This window comes from Diabrotica virgifera, chromosome 2, assembly GCF_917563875.1.
Source record: "Diabrotica virgifera virgifera chromosome 2, PGI_DIABVI_V3a".
NCBI classification, from domain to species: domain Eukaryota; kingdom Metazoa; phylum Arthropoda; class Insecta; order Coleoptera; family Chrysomelidae; genus Diabrotica; species Diabrotica virgifera.
The window spans coordinates 134,349,899-134,365,150 of NC_065444.1; the positions used below are offsets into that span (position 1 = coordinate 134,349,899).

Consider the following 15,252-nt stretch of genomic DNA (forward strand, 5'->3'; position numbering starts at 1 on the left):
TATCATTAATGTCAGTGAATGTATTATTTCGTAGCAACGAAGGGCATCTGACGTAATATACTTGACGACGGGAAATTATCAAAAATTATCGATTTAATTTAGATTTATGTAGCTTTCTATTGGTCAGAATCTCCTATGAATGAAATAATCACTATAATGTCGGTCGCATTAGAAAACCCCTACCCACCAAAATCTATAAAAATCGTGCAAGTTGTTTCCGAGATAATTGAGGGCTTTCATACATAAAACTCACTCTGTATATTGATACTTAGTTTAGAAAATGGATGTCTCTACTTAGCTAAAACAAAAAATTCCATTATTTAAAGTGTGATAAATTATTATTCTTTTCAAAACTTTATGTATTTAATGTTTTGAAGAAAATTATATATAATTTCAAAATCTCTTCTTCACCTAACAATATAGAGGGCGTTTCATTACAATAAAGATGATTAACTATGCTAGACTTGCGTGAATCCCCTATAAATTTAAATTTACGTTTCAAAACGCACATTTTAATTCAAAAGTTGACATGTCACACCGTTTTTTATAATTTTCTAAAATAAGGACACAAACAATTTTATTCCATAAGTGGTTTCCACACTTTTCAATTATTACACTACAATTTTATTCCATAAATGATTTCCATCCTATATGTTCTTTCATGTTTACCAAAAACAGAAGGTGAAAAATTAGGATGTTTCCAAGATTTATAATTTATATGATACTTAAACTATGAACGAATTAGTAAACAAAACGGGTCTACCCCAAAATCCCGACAGCCAAAATCCCGACAGCCAAAATCCCGACACGCCAGAGTACCGACAGGCCAAAATCCCGACACGCCAGAATACCGACAGGTGTGATAAGTTCCTTTTTAAGATATAATTACATTTATTTCTGGTTTTTTGTTTATGGCCATCTGTTTTTTATTTTTTGTTACTAAACAAACGTATTTACCATTTAATAGGGACTAATTTTCTAAATAAAATTTCTAAAATGGAGTGTTTAATAATTTTTTCTTTTAAAATACATAATAATTGGTACCCGTACTTATTAGTAAGTAATTAATTTTCAAATTTCAATACTCTATAATATGATTTGGTATTGCGTATTGCAATTTGAGAAGGAAACAATAAATATTCAAAATGTAGGGGTCGGGATTTTTTCTTATGCGAGAATTATTGCATGTCGGGATTTGGGGCCTGTCGGGATTCTGGCGTGTCGGGATTCTGGCCTGTCGGTGTTTTGGCCGTCGGGATTTTGGCTGTCGGGATTTTGGGCGCCACCGAAACAAAACTTACATCTAAATAGTTAGTTAAAACGACGGCGCTATCGTCATTGACATTTCTATTGTATTTGGCTAATAATCCTTCCTTTAGTCCATTTCTGTTAAGTGCATCCCTCGGCTTTTCAAACTTCTTCAGTGGAATTCTAAAAAATATTGAATATATTGTTACGGAAATTTGCATCCCTATAAGATTAAATCGTCAAAATTAGGTAACTTTAATTGTAAGAGATTATGAAAACAAAAATTGGTGTAATTAGTTATAGTAAAGAATATAACAATTATTAATATAATTAGTTATTCTGTATAATGTATCAACGTTGTGGCCGCTGGAGACCTGATAAAATAACAAAGCTTTAACAAACACTAATAATTTCTTATTAGTATAATATTGAAAACGAGAAACTTTTATTACACATTCATACACGCATCAAAATGGTCTAAGGGACAAAGTAATCAAAGAATAATGAAATGGTACGTAATTTGACAATTTATTTGAAAATATGAAATTCAACAAATCTGGACGTTGCTTAATGATAAATTGTGAATAACACAACAATCGGTCGTTGTATACATAGAAATTAAAAGACTGAGAAAAAAATAATTGAACAAACATTTTCAAGTAAAATTTAAAAATAAAGTCGTATGCTCTTGTAAGTAGAGTGTTTGGCCACCTATGCCATTAATGAGATAGCTAGACATCGATCTGACTTACTTCTTATTAAATTGTCAATATCGTCTTGCTTAAGTTTTTTGCCAGTTCTCTTGTTTACAATTTAGCAGCTCTTCCCTTGTCTGGAACACTAATATTTGCTATTGTACACGTCTTTTTAGCTTATCCCAAACGTTCCCGATCAGATTCAAATCAGGGAATTGAGCAATCCAGGAAAATATATGAATATTGTTCTACTTTAAAAAATTTCACTCGATTCTTACAACATACGGACGTGAATAATTGTCATGCATCAGCACCTGAATTGTGTAGCATAATATGTTCTAATAATCGGTTCAAGAGTATGATCTCGATATTCAGTTGCTGTTAAAAATCCTTCAATACGAACGAGATCAGTTCGAAAACATATTGAAATTCTAGCTCTACCCCAAATGATCAACATTCCTCCTTGGTATCTGTCAACTCCTTGAACGGTTTGCAAACGAGATGCATTGCGAAGGTGTTCGCCACACCCTTGATCTTCGTGAATGGGGTCGTAAACCAAACCTGGATTCATTGGTGAAAAGAATATTTCCCCATTCTCGTTCTCGCTAAATTTGATGTCCTTCGGCCGATTCTAATCTTCTTGTGCAATTAGCACGGGATAATACTCATCACGGGATGAAACTCTAATGAGGCGTATAGCGTGAAGTTTACCCTCATTCAACCTATTCCTGGCAGTTTTAGCAGAGACATTAATGCCATTAATGTTTGACGCTCACTTCTTAGCTACTAGCTAGCAGTAACATTGGGGTTCTTTAGTGCCTAAAGGCAAACAGACCTGTCATCTACCGGTTATGTTGCTCTTGTTGGACCAGTGTGTCTTTCCCTTACATCACCAGTTTCTTGAAAACCCTGCCGTCACCATCCTACAGTGTTTTGAGTCGAATGCACAGCTTCTGCCACGTCGTGGATGTTCATACCACCCTGTCTCATACCAATAGCTTGTAGCTGTGTTTCATGATCAAGATGATTTCTTTGCATATTAACTTAGTTAAAACCACAATAACAACTAATTATTACTACACTTGCAGCCAAAATTGTACTGACTATACTTTTAAGTTGAATAGATAAATTTTAAAAAAATTACCTTTTATAAGATCAACAAAAACACAAACCGATATAGTAAATTGTGATATGTCCAGTCAATAATAAACAAATTTTATGTTGCCAGAAAAATATTGCTTCTTGAAAGTAAACACTTTCATTTCTTGTCCACTAGACCATTTTTAAACGCTTTTCTTTTGTTCAAGCGTTTGCGTCAAATCTTTAGACGTAAATTTGACTGTCTTTTCTTCAAATGCAAATGAATGAAAATTTGCTGACATATACGCAGGAACAATATACGAATAGTCAATAAATTTTTTTATGTTTATTAATTGTTTAAATAGAAAAAAGGATTTTAATGGAAAATGCTTAAATTTTCTTGTTTTTTACAATGAAGAAACTTGAAACTTTTACAAAATGTAGCTAATTATATGAACTATACATAATTTCACTTTTACGTTAATTGTTTACGTTACGCTTCATAAATAAACAACAAAGTTTCAAATTTTTTGCCGATTCCGACTAATTTTCATGTTTGTACATCATATTTTTTATACATATATTTTAATAAACATGACGATATATTTTAATTTTTGAAAAGTGTAATACTAAAAAGTAAAAAATAAATAAGAAATTAGGTACGCTTTTCTTTAGTTACTAGTGACTAGAATTAAAAATATTATAAAAAAATGAACTAAAAAGCAAAAAAATAAAATAAATTCAAACACATTCGTTAAAAAAAAAGCGTGGGGCGAAACCCGTTTATTCGAAGAAGACGCGCCCCACGCTTTTCTTTAACGAATGTGTTTGAATTTATTTTATTTTTTTGCTTTTTATGTGATGTTTTTATAATATTTTTAATTTTAGTCACTCGTAACTAAAGAAAAGCGTACCTAATTTTTTTTTTCAATTTTTTATGTGTTTATTTTGAATTATAAAACTTTAAAATCATATTGTCAATACAAGATTAGTTATTGAGAAAGTAGTCAAACTTTGTTCAGTAATTACAATTTTAATCAATACAAGTGTCGAACATTACTCTAATTTATTGTTTCAAATATGACATACTTTTTATTGAATTATCTATTGTGATAGTTACATTTGAATGAGAAAATTTAAACTTATCATGAAGTGTTTTTACAATTTAATAGAATATTTAATACTTATTAAATCTTTTTGTATTTGTTTTGATAAATACATGTATGTATATTTTAATTTAATTTAATTTAATTTACTAACTCGATAATGAACAAAATCTAGCCTTGCATTTGCATATGCTATTTATTGATTTTAAAGAGGGCTACGACTACATCTCACTAAACGGAATATACGGAAGCAATGCGAGCACTACGGATATCAGAGAAACTGATAGGATTAGTTAAAATGACGCTAACCAATACAGTCAATAAAGTCATGATAGAAGAAGGTTTTTCAAGGCAGTTTAATGTCAATAGAGGATTAAAACAAGCAATGACGGATTAACCAATAGGCAAAGTAGGCAGTTGCCTAGGGGCATCGCAGGGCTCAAAACGAAAAAATAATAATTAGAATTAAGAGTAAACAGTAGCGATCAACAGGTAGCAACAAAATATAACTTCGGGAGATAGTATCATAAACTTTGGCAACAGTGGTAATCTTTGACATTATCTAATATTAATATTTTGACAATATCATAGTCGCGCTAAATGGAAGATTTTATTATTAATAAATAAATATTTATAAAAATAAACCAAAATGGGTGAAAATTTTATGTTAAGATAGGTATTTAGAAAGGTATTTGCATGAAATATCTAATAATAAAACAATAATAAATAATCATTTTTTGTTGTGAATCGAAACAAATTTCGATTTTCGCATAATTTTGAAACGGTTTTTCTTGGAAGGTTTCATTTAATTTTTCGTTTGATTTACTTTTTCCATTTTGTTAAACTATTGAGAATATTTTTAGAATAAAAAATCCTCCTAAAACTTATATATACTCGCATTAGAATTCGAAATATTTTTACGTAAAATATACTTACCTACCTACATATAACTAAAACTCACAATTAACCACAATCTATTCTTTCAAAGAGGCCAACAACTTATACAACAACAAATATATAATAATATATAATAAATTAACTATCAATAAACACTACTTTCCTATGAAACAACAAAAACGAATTCTTAAATTAACACACTACTGCACTGAACAGATATCGATAAAGATGACAGAACAGATTAGAGAAAATCTGACGCAGGTTTGTCAAAATGACAGTGATAATTTCTCTATGTTGCCTAATTAGTTATTTAGTTATAATATGTTCGATTTCTTGTTAGAAATAAAAAATTTTAGTAGTTCCAAGATTACACAAAATCTAGGCATGGGATAAAAAAGTTTATTTGAAGAAAGTTTATTTTTTTTTCTTCTTAATGGCGGTACAGGCTCCTTTTTTCAATATTTTATTTAGTTAGAGAGTAATTTCCACGTACTAACATATTTCTGAAATTGGGCTCTGTACCGCCATCTTTATTATATTACGAATATGTGTGCCAAATATCTCGACAAAATATTCAAAATTAGAGCCGCAATCTTGGAACGCGTTTGTTGCTACCTGTTGATCGCTACTGTAGTCTCTTGAATAAAAACTATAAATCATATTATGTTGAAACATTCAAATATCGCGCAATACCATAAATCGGATGATGGACGTATAAAACTGCATTACAATGCATACTTTTGTTCTCATAATAGAGAAAGTCTATGTTGCGAGAATAAATGGCTAATGAATGCCCTTTGGTAGAAGGAACAGTACTACAGATGGAAATAAGAAAAAAAGATTCGAGAGTTGAGCAGAAAATACAAGAAAAAGCAGTAGAACGAAAAGATCCTTAAGCAAGATGAGAAACAGAAGCAAAACTCATTTGAACTCAGTTTCACACGGAAATCCATAGTTAGTGAAGCTGCAACCAATGAAATTTAGTGTGATGAAATAGAAATCACTGAAGTAAACATAGCTTACGTAACTGAAAAGAATGAAAAAACATGTAACGACATGACAGTTCTATTCTAGTCCAAGGAGTTAAGGAACCAGAAACCGAATCTAAGTTAGAAATTGAAGTTAAAGATAAATTGGGTCCTAAATTCGGAATACGACATAGGATTACGGAATGCAATAAATGAAGAAGTAAGGAAACTTTGGATTGGGAAAGGTCTTCAGAATGTAAAAACCTTGATGGAAGTGTTTCAGCATCAACAAGAAATTTTGAAGGCATACAACTTTTTTTCAGCCTCTACCCACCGTTGGAAAGTTATGATCAAAGGCGTAAATGAAACTCTACTAAGCGATCTCATTCGCCAAGATCAAGATGAACGAGATCGCTTAATAGAACAAGCAGCACAAGATGAACTACAAGGGCAGATGCAACAAGACCTTTCTAAAGATTATAATGCTTTCAAACACCATTGTCTAAAGATTACAATGCTTTCAAATCTGCTCTTCTGCTCTTCATACTCTTGCTGAAGACACTAATCAGAAAGCTGAAATAGTTCATGAGGCTAAGTGTTTGTTGAAAGAAATGCCAAAAAAGAAACATTCGTAATGAATGAGTTTTGGGCAACAATTTTAGAACGCATCAACGCTGTCCGTACATTACAGAGAGAATAGATTGATCTTCAAACTGCAGTTCAGCTTCTAAATTCAGTTTTGGAGTTCTTAAAATTCCAAAGAGATAATTTTGCTTACAACGAGCAGAAGACCTGCGATTTACAATACTCTGAATATTCCGACGCGAGTAAACGAAAGAGAGCAAGAAAACATTTCGATGATGCTAATTAAAATTGAGTTTTTCTACAGAGTGGACAAAAGTTAAAGGTTGAAACGTATGTATCTACTAATGTTCGATAAGCTAATTACTGAGCTGAGTCGTCGGTTGACAGTGTAGGTGTCAGTGAACTCAGTATTTTGTCTTTTGTGTGTTTTTCCAAAATTGAGTATTTCTCAAATAAAGGAGGGTGCTTCATAACTACATAGAAACTATCCTGATGATATTGAATCTGAACTTGCAGATGAACTAAAGTAGTTCAAATATTTTATAGCCCAGCTTCAAGACTTGCAGGGAAAACAATTTATTCCTGTTTCATAGTCATTTTGGGTTATTTCGCAACAGGCGAACGGACATTTTCAAAAATGAAAATGATTGAAAACGAAGAAAGTTTAGGTTTCTTAAGGGGGCCTAGCTTGGGTTGCCTAGGGGCCTCAAGATTCTTAATCCGGGACTGAAAACAAGGAGATCCCCTGTCAGCGGACTTATTCAACCTAGTACTAGAAAAGACAATTAGAGGAGCCAATGTCCAGAAAAACGGCACGATTCTGTACAAAAACAACAGTGCATAACTTTATTTGTATTAATTTTTATCATAAAATAGAGAATGAAAAAGTTATAAACAAAAATAACTAAAAATTTTGTAGCAACTTTTCTTTTGGGCCTTATAACTTTTTACTGGTTACAAAAAAATAACATCAGAACAATAATATAGAGGGTTTTTCAACGAATAATTTTCACTAAAAATTTGTTTAATTTCATTAATTTTTCTGGATTTGACAATGCTTCGGAGTTGGTCGGGTTCTTCAATACTCGTAGTAATACGATAAAAACGAATCATTCGGCATAGTTTTCTATTATATTTTTTGTATTTACATAATTTATCATTTTGTTAGCATTTCTATGTTATTATTAATTTATTATCAATCATATCCCGCCCATCTATGAGGTAGAGTCGGGAGGCACGTTTTTTGACCATGTTCTGGAGGAACATGGACCAAATCAGGCGAGATAATATTGAGCATAATTATATTAGCAGGGGAGGAAAGTATGCTATATTTGCAGTCACTCGAGCGTTATGGGAACCTATTGGGTTTTGAAGATTAGGTCCTAAAACCAAAAAAGTTAAGTAAAGTTTTCCATTTAAGTGAGGACTTTCCATTTTTTAATTTAATTTTCCATTTCCAACAATGGTTTTTTCCGATTATAGCGCCATCTGTCCATAATTCGAAAAAATATCTCGAATAAAAGTTGCTTATTTTTACGTAAGGAATCCAAATCTGCAATAAAAAATGGGGGCTCTTATTTAAGATTTTAAAGTAACCTCTCACCCCACCTCCGTGGGGGGTCGTGTTTGGTGTCATTTGATAGATTTTTCAAAAATATTGAATACTTGTATTTGTAGTTTTTCGATTTGATGCTCAATTCGCGAAATATCGCGCGGTTCCTATTTAAAATATTAAATTTACCCCCATCCCTCTCCGTGGGGGTTGTGTATGGTATCCATCGATAGATTTTTGAAAAACATTGAACACTAATTTTTTAACTTTTCGATCTGACGTTTATTTCTCGAAATATTCGCTTTCTTCTTGTGAAACTTTGTGACTTATTCATTTCCTTACGCCCCGCTCAAATCGTCAGAGTTTTAAAATATACATTGTTCTGCATGTACTTAACTTACCTTATCTTAATCTAACGATTTCGAGTTTTTCTAAGGATAGATTTTTTTTCGGATCCCCCTTAACGAACTCCCCTGTATTAAGATCCAATATATATGGGGTACATTTACAGGGTACAAGGTTTCTCCCCATGTGATAATCTGACGCGCTCGAGTAACTCCAAAAATCTCTGCTTGGGATCCCCTACCATATTGTATTTCCTTACATCTGCAGAAAAGGAAAATCAGAAGTTCGGAAGGTACTGTAGTTTTGAAAGTTTGGATTAGTTTCCGAATTTGTCCATGCTTTTTCCAGCCCCCGTCTTCAGAATCAGCTCCTAGTGGAAACGGGCTGCATCTTGTGTTGGAGGAAACGATGATAATTTAATGGTCATTTTCTTGGAGAATCGCTTATATCTCATGCTGTCCAGAGAATTATCTTAATTTCCACCATATAAAGAGACGAAAACATCTTCGCTAACGACAATGAGCAAAGTTATCACGACATTCTCACTAAAAAAATGCTGTTCTGCTAGATAACTCAGGATGTTTAAATAAAATTTTGATGAACAGCAAAAATGCTCTGCAATGACGTAGCCATATATTGAAGGACAGTATAATTAATCCGACATATATCCTTTTGCAGGTTTAAATAAATACATTGGACTGCTTCCTTCCTAATGCTGTGAGCAAAACAAGAATATTGATGTCGTGTGCTACGACAGTTAGAGAATCATAGGATTGGGATGCAACAATCGCAAAACAGATGATGACTGTATCCGCATTTGAGTTAGACTAAAATCCACTTTTCATAGATCAGTTTGGAGAAGACTATTAAGTTTGCTTTATTATTTTCATTACCAAGAAATTTATCTTAGAATAATATTGGTAGGTACAGCGCTGTTATTAAACTTTATCTCTGTCGAGTAGTCCTTTTTCGTTCGAAGTATGCGTTCTCCGGGAAGTATATAAAATAATGCCCTCTATTCTTAAACGAACATCAGAGGAAATATGGGAGACTTTTAAACATTGTGTAACAACACCAATTGACCATTCAAAGATAAATAATCATGTGAAACGGAAACACTGGATAACAGATGAAACCTTTTAAATAACTGAGAATAGAGGAAATATGTGTCAAAGTGTTTGCATAGTGAAAGGGAAAAAGATAGTTTAAGAAACCTCAATAAAGAAATAAAACGAAGATGCAAGGCAAACAAAAAACAGTACTATCAAAGTATATGCAAAGAAATTGAGAGACATGATCAGAATAACCAGCCGAGAGATCTATTTAGAAGAATACGCTACCTAACAAGAGACTTCAAAGCCAGAACTTGGGCCATTGAAGACAACACTGGAATTCTGGGAGCAAACAGAGAAGATAACGAACTATTTTAAATGGGAAATAAGCCACAATTTTACCAAAAAAATGAATTTATTAACGTTTCGACGCCCAAGTCGGGTGTCGTTGTCAAAATACAAAATAATACTAAATAAACAAAAATGTTGTTGCTTAGTAAAAAATTCTTTTAATAATTTATTTAATCTGACTCATTTATATAGGCAATTCAGGCATGTATTATACATTTTATAGTAGAAGACTTTAAAATGATATTGCCAATATTGATGAGTTGCGTTCCTGGGACGACTTTACTAAAAGATAGTTCATTCGATTACATGAAATCAACCCCAACTCAAGACTCATTATACAAGGAAAGGTTGAAGATCAAAGATCACGAGGAAGATCCCCAACAAGATGGATCGATCAAATTACAGGGATATGCAAAAGACCTATGCAAGAGTTAAAAGAAATGACCAGAGACAGAGATGTTTGGAGACGGACAATACACGACATCACGTCGATCACTACACTCCCTCCGGGGGGTCGGGATTGAAGAGAGAGATGCGCACAATGTGGGGTAAGTTTTGTGGTGGGGAAAGGGTCGATAATAATTTAATATTAACATAGGAATATTTCTGGGAGAAACTCCAGCATACCAAGTCACCTAGGGCTCGATAACACGGAAAGAATCCCAACAGAGCTCAATCCTTTTGATACCGTAGGTATCTGGGATGAGTCAATTTTCCCGTTAGAGGGAGTGTGAGCCGTATGGCTAAATCTGGACATAGGAATATTAAAAAAATTATAAATTAATTTAAAATGGTATATAAAAAATAATATTTATCGTATGCCGACGAGTATTCAAGAAACCTGTTAACTTCGGAGCGCTGTAAAACCCAGATAAAACTATAGAAAATTGTAGTGAAGATTATTTAGTGAAACACCCTTTATTAAATTGTTCGATTCATTTTATCCTAAAATGATCAGAAAAAATCTTTACCCTCAAAAAAATTGTTGATTTAAAAGATTGAAAAAAAATGTTTAGTTATTTTTGTTTATAACGATTAAAAGTAATAGAAATAATAAAGTTGTAGACAAAATTCAATTTGCTATAAATAGATTAAGGCATTTAGCACAAAATAAATCGATTTTTAAATATGGCACCTAGAAATTTTTCAACTTTTTGCATTATCTTTAGGATAACGTCAAAAAAAGTCTAGTATACTCGTAGAAAAATGGGCGGAAATGCATAGTTGCATTTTAAAGTGGATAAAATACATCCAAAAGTGCATAAAAAAACGTATTAAGGGTCAGATTTTGTTGATAGGGGGTTTTTGGGGTCCCTAAAGACGAATACGCTATTAGAACCGACCATCGGAGCATCTGGTGCCCAGGTTAGCTACTAAGGCACGTTATCTGGACTTTCGTGGATTATCGATACTAAATTGGTGCAAACAGATTACTCAGGGTCTTTGGGGTTGCTGAACATAAATACACCATCATCCAAAACTCCAGAGGATAATATGCCCTACCAGTGATCTTAGACACCAGATGGTGCGGAGGTCAGTTCTGATGCCGTATTATTATTCAGCGACGCCCAAAAACTGCCTAGTTATCTACTTACATGCATTCAGTGCCGAAAACCCTCGAAACTCCAGAAGATGACGTTTCTTAGCAGTGATCGTGGGCCCCAGGTGCTCCGGCTGTCGGTTCTGATGGCGTACCTATTCGTGTTCAGCAATCCTAAAAACCCCGTGTAATTTGTTTGCATCAATTTAGTGCCTAAATCACTAAAAACTTCAGAAGATGACGTGACCCCAGACACGAGGTGCTCCGGGTGTCATTCTGATAGTGTATTCGTTTTCAGCAACCTCAAAAACCTCCCGAGTAATCTGTTTGCTACAAGTTAATGCCAGAAACCGTCGAAATTCCATAAGAAGACGTGCCTTAGCAGTAACATTAGGCACCCGGTGCTCCGAGGATCGGTTCTGATGTCGTATTTGTATTCAGCGACTTCAATAACCTCCAAGTAATCTGTTTGCATCAATTTAGTGCCGATAATCCTCGAACCTCCAGATGACGTGCCTTATCAATTACCCTGGGCACCAGGTGCTCCGGTGGTCGTTTCTGATGGAATACCTACTTTTGGATGCATTTTATGCATTTTAAAATACAACTATGCGTTTTCACCCATTTCTTTATAATAGACTTTTTTCTTAACATCATCCTGAACATAATGCAAAAAGTTGTAAGTTTCTAGATGCTGTATTAAAAATTGATTTATTACGAGGTTGTTAGTGCTCCATTGCTCTAGATTAAAATAATGTAAATTTTCTGTGAAGTTACACAATAGTTTACCAGATGCAGCGCAACAACCCTTTACACTGGTTTTTACAAGATGGCAGCCAGGGTAGAATGGTGGCGACCCCAAAAACTTGAACTTAAGCTTATACTAACACAATATACACGCCAAAAAACAAAATTGCCTCCTCTAAAGCATGCAAAAATTAAATGGAAAAGTTACATTCGAAATTTATTTTTTGATGAGAGGGATAACCAGTCCCCAATACCTACTGAAACAGGACCACCTATACTAGTGGCAGAAATAAGAGCAACCATAATATCACTAAAAGAAGGTAGAGCTGCAGGACCAGACGGAGTACAATCTGAATTTCTTAAACTTCTTGATGATGAAGCTTTACGAATACTATGTAAAATCTTCAATAATATCTATGACACAGACAATATCCCAAAAGATTGGCCAGTTTCAGAATTTATTACCTTACCAAAGAAAGAGGGAGCAAAAAAGTGCGGAGAATATAGGCTAATAAGAAAACTTTTTCTTAAAATTATACATCGTAGAATATACAAACTATGCGAAGAGAGAATACAAGACACACAGTTTGGATTCATGAAAGGCGTAGGTCCAAGAGATGCACTGTTTAGTCTACAGGTTTTATTTCAAAGATGCAGAGATATGACTTGCGATATTTACACCTGCTCTGTGGACTACCAAAAAGCATTTGATACAGTTTAACACCGAAAAATGATGGATGTTCGAATAAAAGCCCAAATGGATGATAAAGACCGACGTATAATACAAAATTTATACTGGAATCACAGAATAAATAACCACACAGAAGCGAAACTCCTGACGAAAACGGTAACACAATTTTCATGCTCATGTGTCAACGTAACTGGTGCAACCTCACTTTTGCGACTGACGTGACAGTTGTTTATAGTTAAATTTTATATTTATATATGTTTTATTTTATATTTTATTTATATTTTATAGTTAAATTTTATATTTCATATTTAAGTAAACTACTTGTCAAAAATATTACCTAATTTGGAATGGTCTATTCCTTAGAACATCAAGTTCTATTCTGTAACTGGTGCACAAGGTCAAATATTTCGGTCCCAACAAAATCAATGGAAACGACAGTCAGATTCGCTTCTGTGTTGTTATTTATTCTGTGCTGGAACCAATCAGCCACAATAAGAAAGAATCTTGGAGGTGAACCAACGGATGCGATCTAGATTCTACGAGGCGTTAGACAAGGTTGTATACTTTCACCTATATTATTTAACCTATATTCAGAGGAAATATTTAGTGAAGCCTTGGAAAATGGCGAACATGGAATACTTCTAAATGGAGAACGCCTAAACAACATCTGCTATGCAGACGACACCGTTAATTTTGCAGACAGTTTGAACATTTTACAGCAACTAATAAACAAAGTAAATGAAGTAAGTGAAAGATTTGGACTTCAAGTAAATATATCAAAAACTAAATTTATGATCATCAGCCAAAATAAAATTAGAGACGCCCAACTACTTATCAATAGTACACTAGTGGACCGAGTAAAACAGTATCACTTTCTTGGAACAATAGTAAACGAACAATGAGATCACTCACAAGAAATAAAATGTAGAATATTGAAGGCTAGGAGTGCATCCAATAACATGGCCAAACTCTTTAAAAGCCAAAACCTTAATCTGGAGATAAAAATAAGGGTCCTACAATGTTATATCTTCTCAATATTCTATTACGGAGTTGCATCCTAGACACTCACTGAAGCAATTAAGAAAAAACTTTGAAGCCTTCGAGATGTGGCTATACAGGCGAATCCTAAGGAAATCATGGACGGACAAGATAACCAACGAGACCGTATTACCAAGAATGGGCAAAGAAATGGAGGTGATGTATGCCATTAAAAGGAGAAAGTTAGAATATCTCGGACACATAATGAGAAACGGTACTAAATACAGATTACTGAAGGTCATCCTTCAAGGTAAAGTATTCGAAAATCGAGGAATTGGGAGAAGAAGAATATCATGGTTAAAGAACCCGAGGAAATGGTTCCCCACAACAACAACTAATCTATTTAAAGCATCAGTTATTAAAATAATTATAGCCAGCATGATCGCCAATATTCGAAACGAATAGGCACTAAAAGAAGAAGAAGAAATCATGCAACTTAAATATAACTTTTCAATGGACTAGATAATTATTAAATAAAAGAGTATAGTAATTACCTATTGATTTCAGCACTGACAAAAACAGCAGCAAATACAAATATTAACAATTTGGATAACATTTTGATGCTACCCTGTTCTTCAATACAAGGAACATTCTAATCTGCTTTATCAGTTTATATAGTCTTCTTAAATGATTTTCAGATATGCATACGAACTTTGTTCCAACTCAATATATTTAATCAGCACTTACAGAAAAATATATCAAGTGCTTTTTTGTTTTTAAAAATGCTAAACATGTATGATAAAATTGGGAAACGCAATATAATATCTCAAGTAATTCAATATAATATATGACGAGATAGGAAAATAAAAAATTTTAAGTAGAAACCGTTGAAGCATTCCTAGTGCAGCCGATATGTGAAACAATTGTGCATTTAATGATATAAGTATATAATTTGGACCACATGTACTGCACATATAAAGGTTCAAATTTAGATAATATGAGGCCATCTCAAATTTTGCCTTTTACAAAAATGGCGGTATTTATAATGGCGACTATACATAGTATGTGACTAATAGCACGATAACTTTTGAACGAGACTTCAGATTTTAACCAAATTTGGTATATTATAGATTATATAGTATTTTTTTGATGTATAAGATCGAGGTCTTGAACCGGAAGAATCGGTTTACCAAAAGTTGTGTTTTTCCTGGTTTTTATGTAAAAATATGTTGTTTTTTTTCAACTTTTGAACGGAAAGTCCGATTTCAGCCAAATTTGGCATCAAGGTTATTTTTTTAATAAATAAGATCGAGGTTTTGAACCGGAAGATTCGGTTCACCAGAAGTTGTGTTTTTACTGTTTTTTTTTATGTAAAAATATGTTGTTGTTTTTTTCAATTCTTTCTCCCTGTAGGTAT

General features: G+C 33.2%; 1 protein-coding gene across 1 annotated transcript in view; it reads right to left on the reverse strand.

Moving 5' to 3' along the window:
• Positions 1-14,611, reverse strand: part of LOC126879633 (cathepsin D-like) — a 49,226-nt gene extending 34,615 nt beyond the window's left edge. The window contains exons 1-2 of the mRNA XM_050642818.1: positions 14,390-14,611; positions 1,302-1,431 (exon numbers count right to left, since the gene is read on the reverse strand). Coding sequence (XP_050498775.1) covers positions 1,302-1,431; positions 14,390-14,451 — 192 coding nt within the window. The 5' untranslated portion in view covers positions 14,452-14,611. The remainder of the gene's footprint in view (positions 1-1,301; positions 1,432-14,389) is intronic.
• Between the last annotated feature and the right edge of the window lie 641 nt (positions 14,612-15,252).